The sequence below is a fragment of the Aptenodytes patagonicus genome, chromosome 3 (genome assembly GCF_965638725.1).
Source record: "Aptenodytes patagonicus chromosome 3, bAptPat1.pri.cur, whole genome shotgun sequence".
NCBI classification, from domain to species: Eukaryota; Metazoa; Chordata; class Aves; order Sphenisciformes; family Spheniscidae; genus Aptenodytes; species Aptenodytes patagonicus.
Genome location: NC_134951.1, coordinates 107,021,644 through 107,048,139, shown reverse-complemented (window position 1 = coordinate 107,048,139; position 26,496 = coordinate 107,021,644). Strand labels below are relative to the sequence as shown.

The 26,496-nt window shown below is 40.7% G+C and overlaps 1 protein-coding gene across 1 annotated transcript in view; it reads left to right on the top strand.

Annotated features, from left to right (window-relative positions):
- The first annotated feature begins 1,567 nt into the window (after positions 1 to 1,567).
- The window catches only part of LOC143159086 (spermatogenesis-associated protein 7 homolog), a 40,086-nt gene continuing 15,157 nt past the window's right edge, over positions 1,568 to 26,496 (top strand). Inside the window, exons 1-6 of the mRNA XM_076335566.1 lie at positions 1,568 to 1,628; positions 7,647 to 7,739; positions 10,714 to 10,761; positions 24,106 to 24,227; positions 25,732 to 26,240; positions 26,348 to 26,494. Coding sequence (XP_076191681.1) covers positions 1,568 to 1,628; positions 7,647 to 7,739; positions 10,714 to 10,761; positions 24,106 to 24,227; positions 25,732 to 26,240; positions 26,348 to 26,494 — 980 coding nt within the window. The remainder of the gene's footprint in view (positions 1,629 to 7,646; positions 7,740 to 10,713; positions 10,762 to 24,105; positions 24,228 to 25,731; positions 26,241 to 26,347; positions 26,495 to 26,496) is intronic.

Here is a 26,496-nt window from a genome sequence, read left to right as displayed (position 1 = left end):
CTGTAATCACTTTCTGAAGTCCCTGCCCTTAGGTTTTCGTTATAGCTGTATAAGCATAAGGTTTGTGAAGTTGCGGCAATGCCTTTTAGGGCAAAAATTATCCTGAAATGTGTATATGAGAACAGAAGTCAAGGTTTCATTCTTTAAGAGTCAGACACTCCTGGTTCCTCCCCGAAATTACAACGTTGCCTTGAAACCAAAGAAAGACTTGCATTGATTTTTCTAGTTCTGATGGCACTTGGCATGTCCTTTGACATTCAGGATCATCTCTAAGGAGATGTTTCCTTTGCAACTCGCAAATCTAATCAGGCAAATATAAGTTCACAGTTAAGCCACTTCTGCTGGTAGACAAACCTTTGGAGTATAAAGATACTGAGCTTTAGACTCCTATATGCCAGCTGGCTTATCTGCTTAAGAAGCATGGACTTTTAATGTGGTTTAAAGTGATAAGATTTATCTGGTGGAGAAGATTATGCATGCATGTTGCATTGGTGACTGGCTTGCTTCAAGTTAACCAGGAATAGGTTTAAGCTGAACCAAAAGAAATTTTTAAATTGGAAAAAGTCTATTTAAATTATAATTCAAATTATTTCTGGAACTTTTGCATATAGACAAATCATTTCACTAAGTTAAAAGTAAGTTAAAAATGAGGACTGAAGTTTAGTCACCATGATTAGACTTGCAAATTAAGGTACCACCTTCACCTTGATTTTAGTGGGAGTTAGGAACATGATTGTGTTGAAAACCATACCACTGGACAGGTAGGGACTGAAATCTCCTGGCTTTCCTATGAATCTGTGTCTGTCTGACTTCTGCGAACCTAAGTGGCTTTTGAAATTGAGACTTGGCCCCTTCAGCTGTTAAGGCATACAGTAAAATTTATCCTGTAATTCATCTGAGATGAATTCAGCTGTCAGCAGTGGGCCATATCTTCATAAAATGGGCAGAATTTCATGTATTTGGAATTTGTGTTCTTGCAGCTTGCCCTTAATTTGAAATGAGAGGGGGCATGTTTGCTTACTTTGCTGTGTTGGGCCTGGCTTTTCTAGGTCTGGCTTCTGTGCTGTGCGCCTATACTATTTCGTGGAATATCTTTAGAAAAATCTTTAATGTTATGCTTTTTTACCCCCTGCTTCCCTTAGGCACAAGCAGCACAGTAGCATACTGAGCTGCTCCTTCTTTTGCCTTGAAGATTTATGTTTAGCAGAGACGATCTTTCAGATTGCAAAATATGTGACATTTGCGCAATGCCATGGCTCATTTTTGTGGCCTGCAGAAAACTGCCATGTAGATGCTGTTGTAACAGGGAATTTTCTCTCAGAGTATCTGGTCAAAAGGGTCATGCTAATTGGTAGGGATTAAAACAAACAGAAGTAATCTGGCAAGGAAAGGAAACTCGAAAGTGCCAGCCTTTTCATACCTGGGTCAGTTGTAGTGTAGCATTCTGGCCAGGAGATGACTCTTCTGTAATCCCCATAGGACCTGCAGAAAGATAATCAGATTTCTTAATGCTTCCGTAATATGTAACCAATACATTTTCCTTCCCTACCAAGGGTCCCAGATAGCCATGGTGCCTACGTACTCCATGATGGGACCTTTCAGAGGACACATGAGTCTCAAAAGTAGCCGTAAGTATTCAAATTATTACTTGAGAGGTGCCTATGTGCTCCAATTTTGGAGTAACAGCTTGAATATTATGAGATCATTAAAAATACATATTTTATTATTGAAACAATATAAAGTAGAAAAGTGCTTCTAATATCTGCTATTACAAAAATCTCACCTTCTTAATTCAGGCAAGCAGCTTTCCTGGTCAGGATCTTTGCCAAGCACCTGTAGAAGAATTGCTAGAAAGCTGTTCTGCCTGACGCTTCCCTTCTCAGAAATGCTGTTCCACCACACCTTCTTCAGATCCATACAGTTTCAGTCCTTAATTAGATGCTGGCAAACACACCACCACCGCTAGCACCACCGCCCGCCATTTTTGTCCTTTTTGTCCTTTGTCCCTCCCTTCACGAAGCCCAGCTGCAGTCAGAGGCATTTCACTCTGCACAAACACAGAGAAAAACTCTCTGAGACACTCTCTGAGACAAACACAGAGTGAAAAGGTGGTCCCTCTCCCCTCCAAATTTAGGCTATAAATACAGGATGAGGAAGTAGACAGATACAAATGGATGCAGGACCATAACTCTGAATTACTGCTTATGCTGCGAGGTAGCTCTTTCCTTGCAATGCTAGGTAGATACTTCTATCATCAGTTTACAAAAGGCAAAGCCAAGGATGTTGCAGAGATGGTTCCCGCTTGCCAGTAATGTGAAGGGTAGATGAGAATTTGATATTTCCAAGCTTTTGAGGCTTAAGTACCACTGAAAAGTTTTTATTTGTTGATTATAAGTACATGTAGCTTTGTCCCCACGTTGTGAAATTTCCACCTGTAGGATTTAGCAATTAGCAATGGTATAAAGATAAACTATTTGCGGTATAGCAGCACTGCAGTCACAGTAGTCTTTTAAAGAGTAAAATAGTTGACATGTTTTTGAGAACATGCATTTTTTTGCTCCTATAAGAGACAAAAAGTAGTGGCTTTGAATTAGCAGTTTGGTGAGGAGCAAAGTCACCTCTTGTGTGTTTCAAAAGCATATTTTTGTTTTTCAGCTACATGGAAAAGACATGTTTTATTACTGTCATTGTGTATCAGTCAAACTTTAATACTGCTACGACTGGATTTATGATATGACATTATAGCTCTGGACATGATATATTCTCCAGACATGATTTGCAGAAGTAATCTCTTGCAATTCAATCAGTGGAAACTAGGTAAATTAGTCATCGTACAACTACACATTGTTAGTGTATATAATATAATAAATTACTAGGAAAGTCATTACAAAATAGGAAATAAAAAGAGTCAGTGTTGAGAGAGTTGTCACTGTTCGTTATTGCTCGTTCTTGGATCTGTGTGTCCTGGAGATCTTTCCTCATATATAGAAGCAAGATGTAAATGTCTTGAAAGTACAATAGTACTCAGAGTTCAGAAAGGTTTTCAAAAGCAGGCAACTTTCTGTAGGTAGATCTATGCTCATATATAGAAAATGCTGAAACTCTGAAATGTTGAAAACTTGGATAAAGCAATTTGCTAACTGTTGCAGGTAAATGAGATCTGTGCAAGGCAGCAGAAAATACAGAAGTTTGATTCTGTTCAGACATGGGCTTGAGAACCCTGCCTGTCTTTACAGCGCACAAAAGGGCTGTTTCAGTTTGACCTGTCGTGTGTTTGCCCCGTCAACAGAGCCTCATAACAGGGCTACTTAAAATTCCTGGAAGATTTCTGTTTAACTTTTCCCTCAATTTGAAGTTATTCAAAGATGTAAAAGAAAACAAAAAAAAAAAGTGTTAAAAAGTGTGAACTTTCCAATGAGCTCAAATAAGATCACCCTCTCTAGGGGTGGGAAGTACTTAGATGGGCACCCACTAAATCTCCCCATTTTATTGTTTTTATCCTTAAAACATCTTCTTTGAGAAATGGATATGTTTTTTCATATCCTCTTTTGAGAGAGATTGAGACACAGAAAAACAAAATGACTTGCCAAAGTTCAACAGAAAGTCTCTGGCAAAGAAAAGAATTTACTTTTTTTTCCTTACATAGGAATAACCACAACGCTACTTATTGCACAATGTTAATAATTTTCTGGACACAGGATAGAGTTAGATTTTATGAAAGAAAAAGAATTAGATTAAACTAGTAGTGCCTTGTATATCTTCAGCATTTCAAATTTGGGGCGGTAATTCATTTTGAGAAGAATGTTCTTTTTATAAATGGATTTTCCATCCCTTTTTAATCCTCTGATATTGTTTGGATTATCACATTGTTCTTCTGTCATGCTGTCTTTTTCACTGCGTATATTGAAATCAGGCTGTCACTGCCGATCAGGGAAAGATTTGGGGCATTTCCCAAAATACTATTTTCTTTTCCTTAGTGACAAGAGCCTCTAGCTGCTGTGATTTAGGGCATTGCCATTCCTTGAACTCAGTAGAGCTGTCCCACTTTACACTAGCTAGGGATGGCGCTGGATATTACTGAAGAGCTTGTTCCAGTTGCTTTTGCCAGCAGGAGGTTCCAGCACAATTGGCAAAATTCATGAAAAAAATTAAGTTTTCAAAGTTTTGGATGTGAATAACTACTGGTCTCAAGCACGTAAAAGCTGTGAAACAGAGTAGTACTGATTTTAACTATTTGATTTCTTTACTACGGTACTGACACACGAGTGGTTTCCCTGATTGAAATTGGACACATGGTAAATGCTCATGATTAGAAATTTCGTGAGCTTTATATTTGTCTGCTTCAAGCATCAGATTCCATTGTGGCACCTGTACTACTTATGCTAAATTTCATTGAGACAAGAGATAAATGCAGTTTGGTCATAATTTTGCACCAAGTTCTCCATTGCTTTAGAAACATTATTTCTGTTGATGTCTCTGCACCTGTTTGTGTCATGGTGTAAGCACTCTGGCTGTGCCTACGTGTTCGAAGAACAATCAGAATGGATGGTCCTGGAGCAGAAGTAGCACCACCTTTCTCCTGCTGGTCATGTTGGGATGTGATGCTGCTCCTGGACAGGCTATTGAAAGCAGGTCTTCATGCCAGTGCCCTTCTGGCAGGCTTTTAGTCACTTGCAGGAGCACATTAGTAAATAATACTAAATGAAGCAATAAATATGGCATTAGGTGTTGTGTCCTGCTCTTTCTTATGGTGCTTGTTCAGAAGATGATACAATAAAGTGGATGTAGTCAAACTCCTTGGCAGTGAAAAACAGTTTGTAGCACTGTCTCACTTGGTAAGCAAGAGATTTAGACAAGGAAAAGCAACACAGCAAGAAAGCAGCCAAACCGAGGTTAGAAGGATTGATTCCCAGACTCTCAACCCAATGTCTCCTGTTCTTTCAAAATACAATAAAAACTTTGAAAATAAGTCAAGTTAACTGAAATGGTATATTGGGGACATGAACAATGAAACAATCCTTTACTTCATTGTGTCAGAAAGCCAAATCTGAACAGGTCGGATGGGCTGATTATCTCTATGTGAGGGCTATTCTGTGTCTGTGGATGGAAGGCCAAAGGCACGTTAGATTTCTGATCTCCAGTATTCTGTTTATTTTTTAATATTATTTGCTAGCAATGTTCCATCTACAAATCCTGTCTGATGATTTGAGAAGGAATCCAGAAATAATATTTTTGTTCAGAAACACATTGAAAGACAATGATTTATCTCAGCTGCGCTACCAGGTTAAAATTTAAAACAAGTAAATGCTTATCGGCTTCTTGACTTTTTTCCTGGGCTAATGAACTTATGTCAGATATAGAGACAAATTCTTCCTAATCTGTCTTGTGGGTTAGAGATTCAGAGGACTGTCATGGTCAGGCTGTGCGTAACACATTTCTGTTCTACGTCCTGGCTCCTTTTCTGGCCCTACTTCTGTCTTTGTGTGTATCCAGTCCATATTCCTCACTATAGAGTGGTAAAGGTAGGCCTGGTATTACCAAGAGGTAAAATATTCATATGCAGTTTTTTACAGTACTTTGTCCTACCTTCTAGTATTAAATCTTTCAAAATGTAAATGCTTTTTATTATATCAGATATTAAACAGTGAGATCCTGTACTATTCTCCAGAGTTCTATAATATCCAAGGCTCATACATTACTTATTGCAAGCCATAATTCTCAGGTATTCAAAACTATGCAAAATAAGAATAATTTACCACTTTTTCATGTTACATTTTGTGTTACCCTTACTTTTTGAAATAAATGAATGAATATTGACTTGCCTTTATTGCAAGCAGGAGAGAATAAATATTAAAATGTTTTCAGAGCCATTATTGCCCGAGACATTTCTTGCCCCGTTGAATGAACTAAGATTTTTCCCTCTTAGAATCATAGAATCATAGAATCATTGAGGTTGGAAAAGACCTCTAAGATCATCGAGTCCAACCGTCAACCCAACACCACCATGCCCACTAAACCATGTCCCTAAGCGCCTCATCTACACGTCTTTTAAATACCTCCAGGGATGGGGACTCCACCACTTCCCTGGGCAGCCTGTTCCAATGTTTCACCACTCTTTCAGTAAAGAAATTTTTCCTTACATCCAATCTAAACCTCCCCTGCCGCAACTTGAGGCCATTTCCTCTCATCCTATCGCTTGTTACTTGGGAGAAGAGACCGACACCCACCTCGCTACAACCTCCTTTCAGGTAGTTGTAGAGAGCGATGAGGTCTCCCCTCAGCCTCCTTTTCTCCAGGCTGAACAGTCCCAGTTCCCTCAGCCGCTCCTCATCAGACTTGTTCTCCAGACCCCTCACCAGCCTCGTTGCCCTTCTCTGGACACGCTCCAGCACCTCAACATCCTTCTTGTAGTGAGGGGCCCAAAACTGAACACAGTATTCGAGGTGCGGCCTCACCAGGGCCGAGTACAGGGGCACCATCACTTCCCTACTCCTGCTGGCCACACTATTTCTGATACAGGCCAGGATGCCATTGGCCTTCTTGGCCGCCTGGGCACACTGCCAGCTCATGTTCAGCCGGCTGTCGACCAACACCCCCAGGTCCTTCTCTGCTGGGCAGCTTTCCAGCCACTCTTCCCCAAGCCTGTAGCGCTGCATGGGGTTGTTGTGGCCGAAGTGCAGGACCCGGCACTTGTCCTTGTTGAACCTCATACAGTTGGCCTGGGCCCATCGATCCAGCCTGTCCAGGTCCCTCTGCAGAGCCTTCCTACCCTCGAGCAGATCAACACTCCCACCCAACTTGGTGTCGTCTGCAAACTTACTGAGGGTGCACTCAATCCCCTCATCCAGATCATCAATAAAGATATTGAACAAGACCGGCCCCAGTACTGAGCCCTGGGGAACACCGCTCGTGACCGGCCGCCAACTGGATGTAACTCCATTCACCACAACTCTCTGGGCCCGGCCATCCAGCCAGTTTTTGACCCAGCGCAGAGTCCACCTGTCTAAGCCGTGAGCCGCCAGCTTCTCTAGGAGAATGCTGTGGGAGACGGTGTCAAAGGCCTTTCTGAAGTCCAGGTAGACCACATCCACAGCCTTTCCCTCATCCACTAGGCGGGTCACCTGGTCATAGAAGGAGATCAGGTTGGTCAAGCAGGACCTGCCTCTAATGAATCCATGCTGGCTAGGCCGGATCCCCTGGTTGTCCCGCTCATGCCTTGTGAGCGCCCCCAAGATGAGCCGCTCCATAATCTTCCCCGGCACCGAGGTCAGGCTGACAGGCCTGTAGTTCCCCGGATCCTCCTTCCGGCCCTTCTTGTGGATGGGCGTCACATTGGCAAGCCTCCAGTCTTCCGGGACCTCCCCCGTTAACCAGGACTGCTGATAAATGATGGAGAGTGGCTTGGCGAGCACCTCCGCCAGCTCCCTCAGCACTCTCGGGTGGATGCTTCTGTATATTTATGAGCAATGCACTAGGATGTGAATTCTACAGTCCTTAGAGTCCACTGTTTCTGTGACATTAGCCATGCAAAAGCAAAAGTCACTGAAGTACGAAAGTATACAGCAGCAATCCAGCCTCCAGCTCCCAATATGAGTGGGATGGTCATGAACGGTAGCACGGTGGAGGTCATGAAATTTTTCTCCCAGCTTTTTCTCCCAGACCTTCCTGCAAGCTCTCCAACCAGTACATCATTCAAGCTCAGATGGCTGCTCATTACAAGAAACTGATGTCTGCCAAAGGTATGTACAGTCTTTAATGATGACAATATCTATGTAGCTGAAAGATGAAATCATAGTCAAGGGTATGTTTGTTGCCCTTAGTTTTGGCTGGCTGCTGAATTTCTTCCCCTTTCTTTCCTCCCTCTCCCTGTCACCAACTCAAGAGGTACAGGAGGATTTAAAAGTGAGGCATAACATGGTGTGCCCTAAAAGAGGAGATACGTAGAACACTCAATTGGAACTGTAACCTTGTCTTGGGAGAAGCAATCCTAACTGTTGAGAAGCATAAAGTCTACAGAGTCAAACTGCTTCACAAAATGACAAGTTCATGTTAGGAAGGGAAATACTATTTCACTCCCCTGTGTTATTTTCATAATGGTTTCTGGTTAGATGTATATGGCAGTTGACTAGAAGGAAAGGTAAAATGAGAACTAGGGCAGGTATTTGTTTAATCGGGAGAAACCACTGAAGAGTAACAGTGAGGTTACAGCTTTTGATGTTTAGAAAGTTACTGTGTCAGTCCTAAATAACCTAGAGGGAAGTTCCATCAGCATGCAGTCATGTTTGAGAGGGCTTTTCAAATACTCTCCCTCCTGTAAATAGCTGCAAACTGCTAGAAAGAGAATTTGGAATAAAAAAAAGTCCTCCGTCAGTTGTCTGGAGCTGTGTAGACTTCCTGGTGCTTCAGGTGCAGATGAAAACAACTGGAGTTGAATGGTCATAGCCATAGTTAGGTTACTGCAAGACTTCCAGTCCCTGGGCTCCCAAGGCCCCAGTAACCAAACAATTCACCGATAACATGCAGTGAGCTTTATAATAATACATAGCTGTTGAACAATAGATGAGATGATTGCTGCTGCATTTTTTGCCAGGAGGCCAATCCTTTCATCAATTTGCAGTGCCAAGTGCTTTATCTTAAACCACCTAGCTCAAATCTAGCGCATCTTTTTATCATGGTATCAGAACCACTATTTAAAAATTTCATGACCTCCACCGTGCTACCGTTCATGACCATCCCACTCATATTGGGAGCTGGAGGCTGGATTGCTGCTGTATACTTTCGTACTTCAGTGACTTTTGCTTTTGCATGGCTAATGTCACAGAAACAGTGGACTCTAAGGACTGTAGAATTCACATCCTAGTGCATTGCTCATAAATATACAGAAGCATCAGGACTAATTAAGAGCAGCAAAGACTGCCGTATATAATTGAAATTTGTTTTATTCTCAACTGGTGAAGCCTAAATGAGGGAGCAAAGATCAAAAAATAAAAGGAAGAAAACAAAGATGTTTTGCAGTCTTTTTGTCTATTGCATTCTTAAAGCTCAGAAGAAAATCTACAGAAGATATTCTTGGCATAAAAGGAGCCAAGTGCTTTGTTCCCAAGCAGGTTTCAATTTTCTTTTTTCAAATGTCAGTCCTGCTTGTCTGTAGCAGAATTCAGTTAAGCTGGAAAGAGCTTCTCACAGTAGGTGCTAATCAAAATTTCCAGTGGCTAAAATTTCTAATTCTTAGGTGTTTCACCATCTGAACTTATAGTTCTCAAAAGTCATATTTGGAGTGTACTAGAGCAGGAACCTTTAATATTAAAACACTTATTTCACTTATTATAGTGCTTCGTCATTTCTACAGGTTTTCCTTGTAGAGCTAAACTTTTGCATACATATTAAAAACTGCAATGGTGCAAGGATACCAAGGTTCTTTTCTGTACATACCTTGATGCTCTGATGTGCTGACTTGCCACATGTTCGGTACATCCTTAGAGGAAATGATGGGATTTTGTGCCTCTGAAAAATCTGGTCAGGGTTGTCTAAAGGCCTTCTCCGGTATCCTTCTAAATTTTCTCCAATCTTTTTGAAATACAGCTGCTTTTTTAAATACAATGTATTTGGCCTCACTCCAGACAGTAGCTAGCCCTGCATGTCTGAAACGTTGTTTAGAGCACTTGTACAAACTCCAAATTGCTGTGACATTTGACAGTAATCACAAAAGTGTTTTGGGTGGAAATGGAGTCAATGTCCTTCAAATGAAACTGGAATATTGAACTTCTAGGTGATTGCTTTTCCCTCCACAGTCAAGAATAGTGTTTCTCCATATACCTCAGCTATATCCAGGTACGTGCAATCAGACATACAGCTCCATTAACATCCATACCATCTCCTGTGTGGACACATGACTTAATGAAGACTGTGCAGCAGTAGAGTGACAGGGCTTGGTTCCTTGAAGCTCACTTGATTTAACCTTTAAAAATGAAAACCAAATGACCGAATAACAGAAAATGCTGTGTACAAAACTGCCTATGTAATTGTATAAGCAATAACTCCTATTGCTAGAAAGATGATGAAGAACTGATGACCTTGAGCCTAGGGACAACTTGAATCTCACTCTTAGAGCATCACTTGGCAGTTTCCCCTGGCTGATAGCAGCTGTGCTACTCATCCCTGGGTAGCAGTAGATGCCAGTACAAAATTAGTACAGCTTTTCTTAAATTGTAAACTAAAATGAAGGTTAATAAATGTAGCTGTACTGGCTCTTATTTCTATACCTAAGTAAAGATGGGTGAAAGCCACAAAATTCAGACCCAGGTTTGATACGGAACCAACAACAGCACTGCTGAAGCACTTATCTTATGCTTTTACCCAGATAAAGACAAGGGGTCAAATCCTCAGCTGGTGTAATTGCAGTTGATGTAATTGTAGTTGGTGTAACTCAACTAACTTCACTACATTTAAGCTATGCTAGCTTTTGAGAGCTGACCATTGGCGAAGATAATAGCAGGAAATAGGAAGAAAATAGTATACATCACTAGGGAAACAATAGGATTTGGTGGTTTGTAGATCTGCATTATTAATAATGCTAATATTATGCAGACTGGTACCACATTTCCACAGGGAATTCAACACCTTAGCATGATCAGTTTCATCTCTATCCATTTTTGTATGATTATTTGTGATGTTAGCATTTCATTGGACTGAACCTTCTTTTTGTTAATACAGCTGCTGTTGATACATCTGCACCAAAGAGTTTGCATACCAGTGTTAAATGTGAGTTGTTTTGTTTTGCTTTGTTTCCAGAATAGGTCTGGCTCCATTTGTTTGGCTTGGAAATACTTGCCTTCTTTTACAATGAAGGTGTTCTGAAGAGGCATATACGTGCCAAAAATATACATCATTGTAGTTAAGACAATAGTATCTAGTATGTAGTATCTAATCTAGTATCTAAGTTAATAGCTGTACCTAGCACTTGGTTCATGTTTGCACAGATGCATGCTAACTTGCATGGGGAACTCTCTGATACGCACACTTTAAGCAACATGGTTGTTGGAGGCATAAATTGCTTTAGTTTTCCAGTCTAAACTCAGACCGCTGGCCCTTTGAATTCTTTGCTAATCCACACTGTATTTTTCATTTCCTTAACTGCTTCATGTATCTCTGGGCATCAGGCATGCTACAGTTAAAACAGGTTTTGAGGAATGAATGGGGTCTTGGTAAGAGAACATTGCACTGCACCTTAACGCCACCTCTTGGCTGAAGCCTGCAGTACCCAATGTGTAGGCAGAGTCTCTCCTGCCCTTCCTTTTTTGAAAGGAAGAAAGGTTGATGAAAATCAATATTTTCATCCCTTTCCCCGGACACAGAGCATTCACTTTGGAATGTGTTTAGTTTTCTTCATTCACCAGGTTGTGAGGCATATGCTACTTCTCTGTTTGATAGTTACATACATAAGAGCACATAACCTTTCTACACAGAAACCCCCCATTTCAAAATGAAATTTAAAAAGCTGGAAAAATGAAAGCCTCTGTTTTTCCACAGTGCATGCATAGTGGGAACCATGTATCAGAGATCTGCAGCAGGCTATTGCTCTGAGCAGGGTATAATGTACTTGGAAGCAAAGATAGTTCAAAGGCAGTGGTGAGATGCAGTTGTTCCAGCAAGATACACACAAGCCAAGAAGGCAAACATAACTCTTGCCCAAAAAGATTCAGAAAAATGTATCATATGAGATCTTCAGTATAGAAGAGCAAGAGAACAAGTTCAGGATCATAACACATCACAATCAAAATTCTCTTTTTGTTTTTTAACTCCTCATGCTCAACAGTATGTTTTTCTTTTTTCAGTGCTGTCTTTTATATAATAATTTTAAAATTAGTATTTTTGATTAACCACTTTATGAAAACAGTGCTGTAGTAACAGAAAGAAATGCCACAGAAAGCTTTCTGAGAATGTTAGTTTGACAGAGAGATGATCCTGACACAGAAGTGCATGAGGAGTAGAATCTCACCTACACGAGAAGATCAAGAGGACACAGAATTTGTTCAGCTACCTGTGTTAGCTACAATAGCAAGTTTTCCTAGATAATGTATCAGAGGGAAACATTATCTGTGTTTCTTATAATGCTTTCTTAGGACGGTATTCCTCTTACACAGCTAAGCAGGACTGTACTGTTGTGTGGAGTTTGAAGCCCATGTGAGTACAAGGCTCCTGGTGCACACAGAAGCCATAACATGAGATTCGCAGTCAGAGAAAGTGAGGACCCAATATCATTTTTGTTAGTAGCCCGCTGGGGAAATGCAAATCACCTTTGTCGTTTACCAGTTATCTTCACGAAAAGATACTAGGTATCAGCTAAGTCCTTTTTCTGACAGGTTAGCTCCAGAAATGTCTGTCTTGACAAAAGAATTTTTGTCGCTCGAAGAATAAAACTCAAAATTTATCCTTTATCCATTAAGTCACAATGAAAAGGTGCATCAGAACTTATGTCTTCTGAAGTATTAAGTAGGGCAGTAGCACAATGGAGGTACATTTGCTGCTAATGGGGTCGATGGGCAAATCATTTGAGCAGTATAAAATGACTTTATGCCTACAAAAATAGGCTTCTGTTTATCATTTGCATATTCAAAGACAAAATAAATGAAGGCTCTTTTGCCAGCCTACTAGAATAATAGGAGGACAAAAATAATTTTCTGCTTAGTACAAGATTACAGCGTTTTCTTCTTTTCATGTAAAATTTTCTCCCACAACAATCTCCCACTATTGCTATTACTAGTTACTAAGTGTGGTGTGCTTTTAAAACCTTGAAATTTATCTGAACTTTGACAGATACACATTCTGATGCAGTATAATTTCTTATCTGTTCTCAATCCATACACTCAGATAGGTATAACCTTGTTTTCCAAATGTGTGATCTGTGTTGGATACCACGCGTTTCAATGGTAGGCTGCAAGAAGAAAATTCAGGTCACTCGGTAGTGATGCAGACATATGCAAACCTATTAAAATAAAGATAAAAACTCAAACAGCTACAAAGATTAGTTCTGAAAAGACAGAAGAAAATACCGTGTGCAATGTTTTGTTTCATTTTAAGAATAAATGCACTGCACATAAAACACTGTAAATAATTAGCTTTTTTGACAATCTGAAAATGCACCATTTCACAAGCTGTCTGTACCGTTGCACTTCAGATTAAGAACTGTATAGAAAAAGTGGGAGACATGCAATGTATAGGACTTTCTCCTGAATGTCTTCAGGTATATCTTGGATTTTCAGTTCTAGGGTTTAGAAGGGCACTGTTTTAAATTTGGTGCTTCATTGGGCTTTTTGCTGGTTTAGATTTCATGAAGTTACTAATGTTGCAGTTAGTAAGAGTGTCACTGAATTAGCTGAATTTGTTTCATGTAAAATTTCTTTTAATGACCTTTAAATACGGTTTATAAAGCATTGCAAGTGCCAGCTTTCATCAATTTGTGTGAGTAGAATAGAATAGAATAGAATAGAATAGAATAGAATAGAAGAATAGAATAGAATAGAATAGAATAGAATAGAATAGAATAGAATAGAATAGAATATTTCACTTGGAAGGGACTTACAATGATCATCTAGTCCAACTACCTGACCACTTCAGGGCTGACCAAGTTAAAGCATGTTATTAAGGCCATTGACCAAATGCCTCTTAAACGCTGGCAGGCTTGGGGCATCAACCGCCTCTCTAGGAAGCCTGTTCCAGTGTTCGACCACTCTCTCGGTAAAGAAATGCTTCCTAATGTCCAGTTTAAACCTCCCCGGCACAGCTTTGAACAGTTCCCACACGTCCTATCACTGGATACCAGGGTGAAATAATAGTTGTCTCTTTACTGCCACAGTAACATTTGAAATGCTGTTGAAATTGCACAAACTTATAACAAAAGTTAGGAAGAAACAGCTAACATGAAGTCTCCTGAGCAGTCCTTTCTCTCCAGCATGGAGCTGGCTTTGTTGTGGCAGTAAGACTGCATCTCTGGTGTTCTCGTGCTAGGAATCATGGTCCATTTTTCAGCTCTCATCAAAGGATGGAAACATGTATCTGCCCCCTGCCTTAAGACTAGATATATTAGCTGGAGATGCATCAGAGATCAGGAATATGGGAGATACAGTTCATCATCATAAGCGTTCTTGTGGAGATAAAATTAAGCAGAGGTGTAAGAGTCATGAGAGCACCATGACTTATGAAACTACTGTGAAAACAGTGATTCCTTGGCCATCCCAGCATGCAAAATGTCTGACTAGGAGGATGTTTACATTTCTTACTCAGCAGAAACCACATTTGCTAGAAAGAGCATCTAATGAGTATGGCAAGAGCATAAGGTGTGCTGCTGAACACGCCAGTGACCAGGTTTCAGAAAAGTGTCTTAGCGATCAAAAAGAAGAATTTCTGTTGCAATGGAAATACGAAAGTTCTGGGGAAAAAAAAATCCATTTTGAGGCATTGTTTCTACCCCAACAAAGGAGAAAATTCAAAATAACTTTGTTTGAAATCGGATACCTTATTTATTTATACAGCACTGAGCTTGAGACTTAAACTTACCTGTGGCACCCAGGAAGTCCTCCAAATTTCTCAGTTATTAGGGATTAATAATTAACAACTCATTAATAATAAGCAGCTGAATTACATTCTTGGACCTTGGAAGCATGAGACAGTGTTCCCACAGCCAGCTCTAGAAGTGTCTTCCAACCAGGATTTCCATGATACTATGATGCTCTGCCCCAGATTCACAAAGCCCAAGTTTGAGTCAGATCTCCTGAGGCTGATCAGCTCAGTAAGAGGAGCAGAAACCTTGGCTGATGTGCACATGAAGCTGTCCCAGACGAGCTGGCAGGAAACTAGGAAAAACTTAACACTCATGAAAGATTAATCAAAACCAGCCCTAAACAGAGGAATCCATAAAGGTAACCCACACTTCATACAGGAAAATGAGCCACCCAAATCGTTAGTTGGTCCTGCAGTTCTGAAAATCCCTTACTAAAGCTCAGCTCTTTGGCTCCATCAGACTTAGTCCACCACTCCAGGGAAGCGTGGTGGTCCAGGGCACCCTCCCCTAGTTCTCTTCCTACTCTCCCATTCCAGGAATGAGAGCGACTCCACCAAGGCCTGCTCTCAGGTATTGTTTTTCTCCTAGTTTTGCAGTATCTGCTCTGCCTCCATTAGCAGAGTATTGGGTAGCAGCCCAGCAAAATAAGCACACCAGCACGGTGAAGCTGTGGTAGGAAGTGGTCAGGTGCTTCAGCCTCAGTCTACCCAAGTTAAAGAATCTCCTGAAGGAAGACCTAAAGTAAATCTGGCTCTCTGGGCACACCTTTAGGTCTCCATGATCTTGGTCTTCAGACAAAGCCATTCCTTCTCCTCTCTGTTGAGCTACGATTTGATTACCAACCAAGGTCCACTACTTGCAATGGCAAGATGAGCTATTCAGACCATTGTATGTTCTGCACAATTCCCTTGCACTTTTAGGAGTAGAGTGTATACATTTACCCAAAAGGAATTACAAGTAATATTATATGTAAGTACATGAGGCCATGTGACTGTTTCTCGGTCACCTTTTATGGAGTGTTGATCATACAATTGCTCCACGTGCTGTGACTCATTTTTATAAACATGAAACCCAAACGTACATACAAGTGTGTGCAGAAACGCATGCTTTAGTAATTGGAAAAAGGAATAGTAGCTTTCTTTAAGAGGAATTTTATTTTTCTGTGTACCAGCAGAGTACTTAAGTGCTTAGATATGGCACATAGTGGTCTTTTTATAACCTGTGTTTTTCCCTTTCTAATTCTCTGCATGAGACAGCCATTAGTCAAAATAATAATTTCCATTTGGGTTTTAACCAGTTTAAAACAAAGTTGCTTTGAGACTTTCAAGACTGTAACACCTGTGAAAAAGAACAAGTTGTTTCCCCAGACAGTTCAAAGACATACAAAATTGCAGCATTTTATCTACAGCTTGTGTGAATAATCTATACCGTCAATTATATAAACATAATTTTATCCTTACAGATGTAGAATCTTAGTTGTCACTAATCTTGGGCAATTGAATAGATCATTTAGCAATCAGTGGAAATTAATGTGTTTATATATGCAAACATCAATTTTCTATCATTGCAAGTTTATGGAGCGTTACCGAGATGGTTTTCAATAATAAATTTTGCAGTCTGTAAAAAATAAACATGCATATCACCGTTACAAGGGAGCTGCAATGAAGGGAATATCAAATGTATGATTACGCTGCGTCATTCAGCTATCAATGATTAAACAACTAGTCTGGTTCATAAATTCTTCTTCTCACACTTCGAATCCTACACTATGCTAGCAGCTCCATTTGGGATCTGAGTTCCTTTACGGCAGCCACTGCACAGTTTAAAGATCATCTTCCGGGGATATCTGCCCAAAATGATGCACCAGCTAGAACAGGGTAAATGTGTGCTATCACCCTCTTTTACACGGAGGAAATTAAGACACCAGAGATTAATTAACATACCTGTGATCACACTGGAGCCTGTTGTAGAGCTGGGAATTAAATGATAGTGTTCTAAGTCCTACCGCAGTGCTTTAATCACAAAACCATCCTTCCCATCAATTTCAGAGTCAGCAGCGTTGAAAGGAGTATTTGTAAAAGGGGAGGAAGAAGGTAGTGGGAGCTACTGGAGGATGCAGAGAGCAGGAGTCTTGTCATAACCATTGTGCACTGACTATTTTAACTTCGCATTCCTACTCCACTGCCACAGGAGAAAGCAGCATACGTCAGCAATCAGTCAGTACTTTAAACAGGGATGAAGCATCTTGACATTTCTCTTGTACTCCAGCTTCTAGAATTCCTTTCCTCCTTGAATACCTCCGTACGGTATCAGTACAAAAAAAGTGCCGTTATCCCTCTAGAGGCTTGTACGTTCCTGTCAGTGATCTGCAGACAGATGTTATGACTTCTACTTCTGGCCTTACCAACAATGTCTTTTCACCACAAAATACAGAATCAGTTCAAATAACGAGTGACTTAGCTATAGGAAATTTTGTTTGCCAAAGTAATAGAAATTCTAGAAAAAGTTCCTGATCGCTCCTTGGCATGAAGCAGAGTTGACAATTGAGCAGCCCCTCCACCTGCTGCCTGTTGGCTTCAGGTAAGAGATAAAAATCTGTAGCTTGGCTAAAGAGGTTTTACCAATTTTTAGTAATTTTTAGAACCTTAACAAATCAAAAGCAATGATGCTGGATGTATCCTTCTGTTGGACCACCTTTTCACAGTGTAAATTACCATTGTAAATCTGTACTGACATGAGGGAGGGAGGGAGGGAGGGAGGGAGGGAGGGAAGGAGGGAGGGAGAGAGATCTGGCCTTTTGTATCAGAAATGTGCTGAAACAAGCTTTAGGTGAGAAACAGGCTGCAAGAATGGGAGATGCTCCGAGTGTCAGTTTGCTCTTATTTGCTTATGCAGGAAGTTGTGAATACGTAGAGGTTAAGAGCGGGTGGTAGTTACAGAGCTGTGAACCTCACCTTTTGAATATATCTTATTTATACTCACTAAAAGATTAAGACAAATAAGACTGCTTCCCCTACGTAAGTAAAACAAATGCCAAATCTTGTCTTTGCTTGAATAAGAGAAGAGAGTGTGTTCTTTCTTCATTTTGATGCGGTCTATGAAGGAACTGTGTCAAGTGCTGTCAGCTCCATTGATGTCCATGAATTTGTTAGTAAGGCAGAACCAGTCACAGCAGACACGGGTTATGGCCAAAGATTTCAAGCAGTTCAGAAGTGCTGGATTGGGTCGTTTGTTATGGAGAGCCGATTCCTTCTTGCCTTCCTCCTGGGGAAATTCCCGTTAATGTCAGCATGAGCAAAACGTGCGGAATTTGGCACAGGATTAGAAAACTACATGGCAAACAACAACAGGCAGTGTCGCTTAGCAATGTTTCCTGAGTATATCTGGCATTTCAGAGACTTTTCTTCCCCTATAAAATTGTTGTTATCCACTCACTTGAGAGTATTGCAGCATTTAAATATTGATGAAAACAAATAATGCTGAACCAGAGCTTGGGGCTTAAAAAACACTCACGTCCTGCAGATTAATGTGCCAACATAGGCTTTTCATAACGATAGGTAGCATGGCAAAGAGCATCTGAAATCATATCTAAGCACCTGAGCCTACTTACCACTGGTTTCTGCTGAAGGAATGGTCTTGTTTGCTCTGAAATGCCAAAATAAGCAGTCCCCACACCAGACAAACTATTACCAGTGCAGACTGCAGCATTTGGCCCAGAGATGTGAACATCACAAGTAACTGTCTTTGTATCCCTTTGTATTGCACTGGCCCAAAATCTGAGATTACATCAGCTAACAAAAACAGCAAACATTGAGAAAAAAATGAAATTTCAGAGAAGTTCATAGGTGATCCAGGATGACTGACACGTGTCTCAGAGTTTCATAGACACAGTGAGAATAAACTGTTGCGGTTATATAGCCTTTTTTTTCCCTAAGTATTCTCTCCGTTCATTGCTGGTTTACAGAGTTGGGGGAGGGAAGGGGGTTAGAAGTATGCCCAAACCTTATTTATTTACATCCCACTTCTCATTAAATTGTTCCAAAGGCTAACTTGCTTCCAAAGGCTATGAGGAACATATGCCTGTCTTTTAGGATGAATTTGTCCAGTCATGGTAAATCTTTGCTTGACGAAATGTATTGTTTAATTTCTGTTCTGTCTATAGGTGCTTATAAGCTGGAATAACGTTACTTCTTAACCATTCTTTTGAGGAACTAAATACATTCAGCTCCTTAAATCTGTCACCATGAAGAGCGTTTTCCAGACTTCATAGAATCATAGATTGTAGAATCATAGAACAGTTTGGGTTGGAAGGGACCTCTAAAGGTCATCTAGTCCAACCCCCCTGCCGTGAGCAGGGACATCTTCAACTAAATCAGGTTGCTCAGAGCCCATCATCATTCTGATGGATCTTCTCTGCATCCTTCCCAATTTATAAATGCTTCTTTAGTAAAGTTTTAGAGCAGGATATGTAATTCCAGCAGCAGCCATCCACCTGTCAAAGGAAACTGCAGTCAAGGCTCACTGTACTTACACTTGAGATTTCCACTCTTTATAGGTAAGGATATTACACTAGTTTTGGCTATACTGTCACTGTGGGAAATTACAGGCAGCTGTTTGTCTAGGAAAAGGTACAAATGTTTTTCAGTGACACTGATTTCCAGGTAAGACTCACCTCCTTTAAGTAAGAGCCTGCATTTTCTGAACAGAGATGTTCCGTTATCCATGCTGAAAAGTATACTGCTTGCCTACATCTGCTTGCCTACATCTATCTCATTGAGCGATGCAGATCATTTTGTTACAGTCAACCACCCCTTTATTATTCACAAGTTCCCCAGCTGTAGTTGTTCAAGCTTTATGAGGAATGATTTTATGTTTTCTTTCAGGTAACTGAAAGAAATAATTTAATAGTATAATACCAAAAATGATCCTTGCATTAGAAACACCTGCCTTGCAAGGAGTCCTCACTTCTAATTACATTTTCTGATCTGCCAGTTAGCCATTTTGTAAACACATGTAATTTTGTAGTGTTCTAATTTTTTAGTCAAAATGCCATGCAGAACAAAGCCAGGGAGCTTACAGAAGTCTTTTAAACCGACACCTTTATCTCATTCATCCGCAATCAGAATCTCTCTTTTTTTTCTTATCAAGTTAGCACTATGATTTTTTTTTTTTAAACCTTTTTGATTGGCATTGCTTACATTATTTACTTTAGCCAAGTCTTGTAACAGCCATTCAGTTATTATGCTCAGGACTGATATCAGTCTGACAGGCCTGGAGTTCATTTACCACTTTTACTCTTCTTTTTCCCCCACAGTCCTTTGAAAACTTCCTTGTTGTTTCAAAACTCATCAGGAGTTAAACATCAGCCAACTCTTTTAAAACACTTGGTAGGAATTAAACCAGAACTCCCACTGCGAGCCAAAAATGAAGGCATGAGCCAAGGTGTGGATTCTATTTCTAACTATAATCACTGAGTTTTGTAACATCTGGTAAACAACTTAGGGGAAACCTGTTCCGGCTTTATATCCCATCTTCATACTTGGGCTATAATGTTCTGTCTTAGACCTGAAAATAACCTTCTGTTTTAGGAGGCAGCTGTGGAATCAGTCTAAGGTGTTTGCCAGCTTTTTTTACCATTTAAGATAAAGATAAGTAGAACAGAAAGGCACTAGATTTAAAAAAAAAGTGATTTAGTTTGTTTCATTCTGATTGACCAATATTATCAGCTAAACTGCTTCTACTATGCTGAGTAAGTTTGTGTCCGCTCATTTTGTACATGGGCCTTTCACACAGCAGCAAAGGAGAGACAAGATGTTTTATTAACTGGCAGGCAACAAGTACTGCCAGGAAAACAGAGTGGGGGCTATAGTATCTGAATCTTCCTGTGTTTTTAAAAGGACCAGATTTCAACTAAATCCCTTTTATTTTCTGTACTTTTGTCACATTGACAAGTACCAGGTACCAGTACAAGTGCCAGTGAAATTGTACAATAGCACTGATAAATTAATGCCTGCCACAGTAGGAAGGATGATAAATTAGCAAATAAATGAGCTTAACAGAAAGGCTGTTGAATGCATTTGCCTAAATAACTGCTGCACTGGCCATACCACATGATTCTATTCCCTGGGAAGCAGCAAAGAGGTAGTCAAGAGATACTGGCTGTTGCAGGAATAAAAATAGTCATGACCTGTAAGAGGATTCAGGTGACACACTAAATCATGACATGCTTCTATAGGTGAAACCTTGCCTCCCTCCCAGTTATTATTCCCAGTTATGGTTTTAATGGTAAACTACAGCCAGTTCTTAAACACTTCAGCTAGGACATGAGATCAGAAGGCAAGGGATGTCTAATTTTTGCTTTTCTAAAAGAAAAAGAAAAAAACCCATCACCTATCATTTGGGATACAAAGTTTGCATGTTATTTTCTTTTTCATTCTTGGTCATTGCTAGTTGTTATTAAAAAGTATTTGGAGAAAGGCAGAACAGGCAGGTGATCCTTCCCTCCTTATGTTGCTCTTGCCGATGGGCAGTCCATGTGGCTGGGCCAGGCTGCTCAGCGTGGCATGGTCGCAGCTGACTTTCAAACAGAACTGTAAGGAGTACATGTGAAAGCCAACAATGTGACCTGAAAACCTAAGAATGACTTCCACTCTTAGCCCCTTCATTCACACATCTGGGGAGCATGCCAGGTCACCACGGGGTGAGGCTTTTTTGGGAAGAGAAGTGTAGGAGGAGAGAGGCTTAGAAAGGAAGCAACCTGGAGCATTACTGGCAGCTGATGGGCACTGGGAGCAGGTGAGACTCTGCAACCCTGGAATCATGAGAAGGGGCGTAGGGAAAAACGTGAACGAGAAAAAATAGTAATGAGAAAAGAGAAACTGGAGAGAGCAGGGCTAGAAGGTAGTGAGGCAAGTAAATCCCTCAGCAGACGTGTCAGCAAACCAGGATGTGCTGCAGGACCCCTCAGTCCGCCTCACGTGGCTGAGGCACATACAAAACCTGACAGTCTGGGCAATGAAACCTGGCGTCTATTAGGGAAGGGGAAGGAGAGTTGCTAGGAGACGTTCTGGCCCAGGAGCTTTTGCTAACTACTCAAAACAAAACTATAATGCAGCGGAAGAGTACTTGTTTGAATAGGCTTAATGCCACGTGGCATATTTATAACCCGTATTTATAGTAAAAATATCAGTGAAATACTAGACAAAGTCTGTTTAAAACCTGTGGCTCTTTGACTTGGAACATTTTATTTTCTTGTCCTTGGCAAGGCTTGGTGAAGGCTCAGCCATGCCTCCGGTAGACAGATGTTGACCTGCCTCACCTGCACACGCAGAAGAGCGGAGCGGCACGGATGTCACTTTTTCCCAAGGCCTCACAAGTCATTTGCACTGCCATGAAAGAAGCCAGGTATCCTGACTGGCCGTACTGTTGCACGGACACTACAGCAAGCTGCCTTGTCTGTTATTTTTCATATGACTGCAGAATACAAAGTCTTTAATCAGAATTGGGGGGTACTTTGATCGGGCACTGTACAAACCTAGATAAAAGGGGAAGGTATTAATCTCAGCATGAATGCAATTGAGCAAGTACATTTTGTTATTTGTTCCAGTGAATTGTATAATCCTGCTTCCCAGTCATCCAAATAGGATTTAGCATTGTCAACATGTTTTTCTTAATTGGATGATGCTATGAACTCATGTCCATGCAAGAGTGGAAAGCCAGATTACATGCCTCGGGAGACTATATATTGGTTTTAGCTGTTAGTGAAATCTGTTATTTAAAATGACTAGGCCACAGCCTTGAGGCCACCTTACAGGGCAATTGTCAAGAGATGGTGTGCCCCATACAAGAGCCATCACAAACTTTGGTGGAGCCAACCATTTAGTGCAGTATCTAGGTGTTTTTATTTAAAAAAAAGTCTCAGCTATTCCTTTTCCGAAACAAATATTACTTTAAGACTAACTAAAACCGTGTAATCCTTCTGCTAATTCAGAAATGTGCAATACTAACTTCAGGTTGATGCATCTCCCCCTCAAAAAAAATCTGCAGTAAGTACTGCTTTGCCAGGTTTCAGGCATTATTCTGTCACATTACTAGTGAGACACACTGCAATTACATCACTTCAGAGGAGGAGTTGCTTCTTACTAGCAAAAAATTTGCAGCATATTGTGAGCGTAAGTTCTAGTACATTGCCACAATAGCAGTGTAAGGGGGCCTTAGGCTAATCAAGAACCAGTCGTGCATTTTGTCAGAAATAAGTCAATATTATTCACAGTAACATCACACGGCCAAAAGTCACATTTCACCAGCTCACCTGAAGCCTTGCTAGCCCTCTAGAATTGCCTGACTGTGGAGTCTCTGCAGCTGCACCCAGAGGGGAAGGAGCAGACCACGTCTTTCTGCTGGCCTGCCTGGCAGTACTGGCACATGTTGGCACACGTCAGCATGTGCCAGAGCTCCACAGGGCAAGGAAATTGTGACAGAGCTGCATTTGCAACCCAAAAGAGCCATATGCAGCTTGCAGGACCTCAGTGGACCCCACTTTACTGATATTTTGTGTGTGAATCCTTAGTTTCAGCTAGAACTGCTGGGGCTGTTATTTTTTAAACACCATCTACAAAGAGAAAGGTGTTGTTGCACATCACAATTCATATCCCTTTCCTCAGAGCTACGCTTGGAAGGAACGCGGCAGGTAAAAAGGGCTGAAAATTTTGGTCATGCATCATTCTTGTTTGCATTGCTAAAAGTAAGGTTCTGACAAAGGACGGTGAATTGTGAGAAGCTTTGCATTATCCATGAATATGCCCCTGTGGGCCTCTGTGGTCTTGGGTAACTCCTATCCCTTTCTTATTCCTATGTATTCTTCTTATTATTTTATAATACTTAATATATAATCTATATAATATGAAATATATTAATAATGCTTATTATAAGAATAAATATCCTTATACCTACTCTCACTTGCATATTTTCAGTGAGATTTGAAGATCCGAAGGACTAGGTCTGTTTCTGTCCTTTTTGTGTATGGGGTGCTAGCAGAAGTGTCACCCTACTCTTTTCAGCCTGAGTTTGACTGATACAGAAAGCGCACTTTCTCGGCATTACAGTCTGCACAGACCACAGTGGCAGCCTGACTTTGGTCACTCAGCTCTTAGTACATAGACTTGAATCCTTACTTGATTGCCTCAGCTTTTCTTCTGCTTTGACCTGCCTCAGCTCCTGTCTAGGATAGGGGAAAGAGTGCGCAGGAGGTGGAAACAAAATGTTGCCATGCTCTCTTATCCCTCCAGTAGCTCATTACTTACTGTGCGAGTGATGTAACGGCGTCCTGGCTTGCATTTATTTCAAATTGAGATGTGTGCTGAGCATGGAAGCAGCAAGTGCCAGCTGTAAAAAGTAGAGCGATTGTCTTCTCTGTCTGCTACTTGGTATTAAGAGGAGGAGACAGAATAGTCTTTAGTGGTAAAAAGAAGAATGAAAAGTAATACTCTATGACTTGACCATTGATTAAACTGGAAAGGGTTGTGTTTACATATTTACATGTACAGACAAGGATCAGCAGAAAAGAGACAGACTAATTCAAGCCCTCGTGAAATATAAGAAGGATCTTGTACATGGTCTTCCTGCCTCACCGTTCAACTCCAGAAGTGTTTCTCCAAGCCAGCGGAAGGTATGTGATATTCTGACAGCGTAGGACCTGTCCCACAGGTAGTACTGAGTCGCATGAAAGAGACCGGTTTCCCCCTAGTTAGCTGTACTCTGAAGTGCTGGGGAGCGCCTGTAACACAGCAGTTAAGCGCAGGCTTATTCAGTGTGGCTTTTTATAGTCTAGTCAACAGAGATAATATTTGACTCTCAGTTTTGCCAACTGGCAGCTATCCTCTCATCTAACTGTTGCTATCCCTACATGGCCTACAGTGACAGGTACCCACGTCATGGCTACATGTACATGACCAAAACGTGTCCCTGCGCTGACAGCATGAATGTGCACATGCCACTCGCAAACCCACACACGTTCTCTTTACTCCTTTGGCAAATGGAATTAGAATTTTAACAAAGTATTACATGGGTGCCCAGAAAAAAAAATTGAGTGAATTTATTGAAATAATTTGCTGACGTGTGTGACAACATTCTTGTTAGGATGATTTCTCTACACAATATTTTCAAGAGAACTAAATCCCAATGATTTTCTTAGTATTCCCACTGAACGCAATGCAATAACTTTACATTGTTTTACAGTATCCTCTGAATTTCAGAATGGTATTTACTCATAAAAGCAAGACTCTAATGTAATTAATCCTAATTCTATATATTCTGCCAGATACCAGAAACTGTACAACCTCATGCTAGCATGAGTAGGCCTGTTCTTCACCAAATTCTGCCAGCGGACCTTGCCTCAGTAGACAAAGTCTTGCAAAACATTTCATTGTGCCATAGTCCAGAGTCTCTCTGGGGCAAAAATTCCTCAGCAGACTATATTTAGACTGTAAAACTTTCTATTTGTTGAGAATTATAGTGGGTTTACCACTAGATTACCAGTGATGCTGTTTATAAAGAATATCATCCAATTCAAACGTGCATTATTTTGATTTGTAAAATCTTGCTCCCACTGAGATAAATAGCAAAATGCTAGGTCACAATTTCACCTATGGTATTTATGAGGATAACAGTGGTTCTCTTTGACTTCAAACTCACGAGATCAAGTCATGCTCACACCTGCATGGGCATACGAGGAGAGAGAATAGAAGACGCCATTGAAGAAGGGCTGTAAGGTTGCTATTGAGACGTCAGCGCCATAGATGAGAATGCACAACGTCCAAGGAAGGAAAAAAAAAAAATCTCCTCTTCTCCCTCTGTGGGCCCTGGCAAGCAAAACGGAATTTCTGTAATTTCCCAAGACTATTTGTCATTAGGAACCTCAACCTTGTAAAGAGAACGAAGGAAAAAGAAACTAGAAAAGGCACTCGTTAACTAGCTCTAGCACAGTGGCAGGGTGGCTTTCCTCCTAACTGCGGTTCCTGAAACTCAGCAAGTCATTTAGACCACTTGAGACAGTTTGAAAACAGTTTCTTAAAATTCCTCCCGTGTGAATCAATTTGTAGGAGACACTGTTTTCATTTCAGCGAATTGCTTTTGCGATTTTTCTGTCAGTTATTTTGTTCTTTAACTTACAGGCGGGGTGGTCCCTGTTGGAAAATGGTCACCTATATTTGATGTCTGGTCGGAACAACTGTTCCAGGACAAAGAGAGAGCAGCCCCGCTCTGTATCTTTTCAGAAGCTCACTTCAAGGACTCTGATGCCAACTCCTACTGCAAGAAAGACTATCCGAAACACTGGTCAGCATGCTTTGTCTCAGCCTCCTGTTCACAACTCTAGTACAGACAGATCATCTGCTTCACCACTTCTGCAGTCTCGCATGCATTTAGGCAGTCGCAACAGGAAGAAGGCATTTCAAAACTCTTTTAATAAAACTTACTCTGGGGACCTCCTTGACAAACATTCAATTTACTTCACAGAAAAGAAGCAGCGTTTTACGCCTCAAATCTTAAATACATCACACCAATCTTTTCTTGTAAAACATAGGTATTATAATCCTCCTCCCCAAAAAAAGAGCTCCTCCCCTGGCAGACCATCATTTAAATCAGCAGACATCAATAATGAAAATAAAAGAGAGTTGCACAGGTACTTACTCAGTTTGTTTATACATCACTGCTAAAAGTTAAGTAATTTCCCATTCAAACACATCATTTTAAGCATAACTGGTTTTCACTGTGCTTTTAATCTTTCAGATTTTTAGAAGATGCACATGTGAGACCACATTCAGATCACTTTTCTCCACAGCCAGTTGAGGTTGGTGTACCCAGTTTGTTACAAAGAAAAAGAATGGAGCCCCCTGTTCATACACAAAAGTTGTCCTGGTTGTGTGGAAATGCGATGG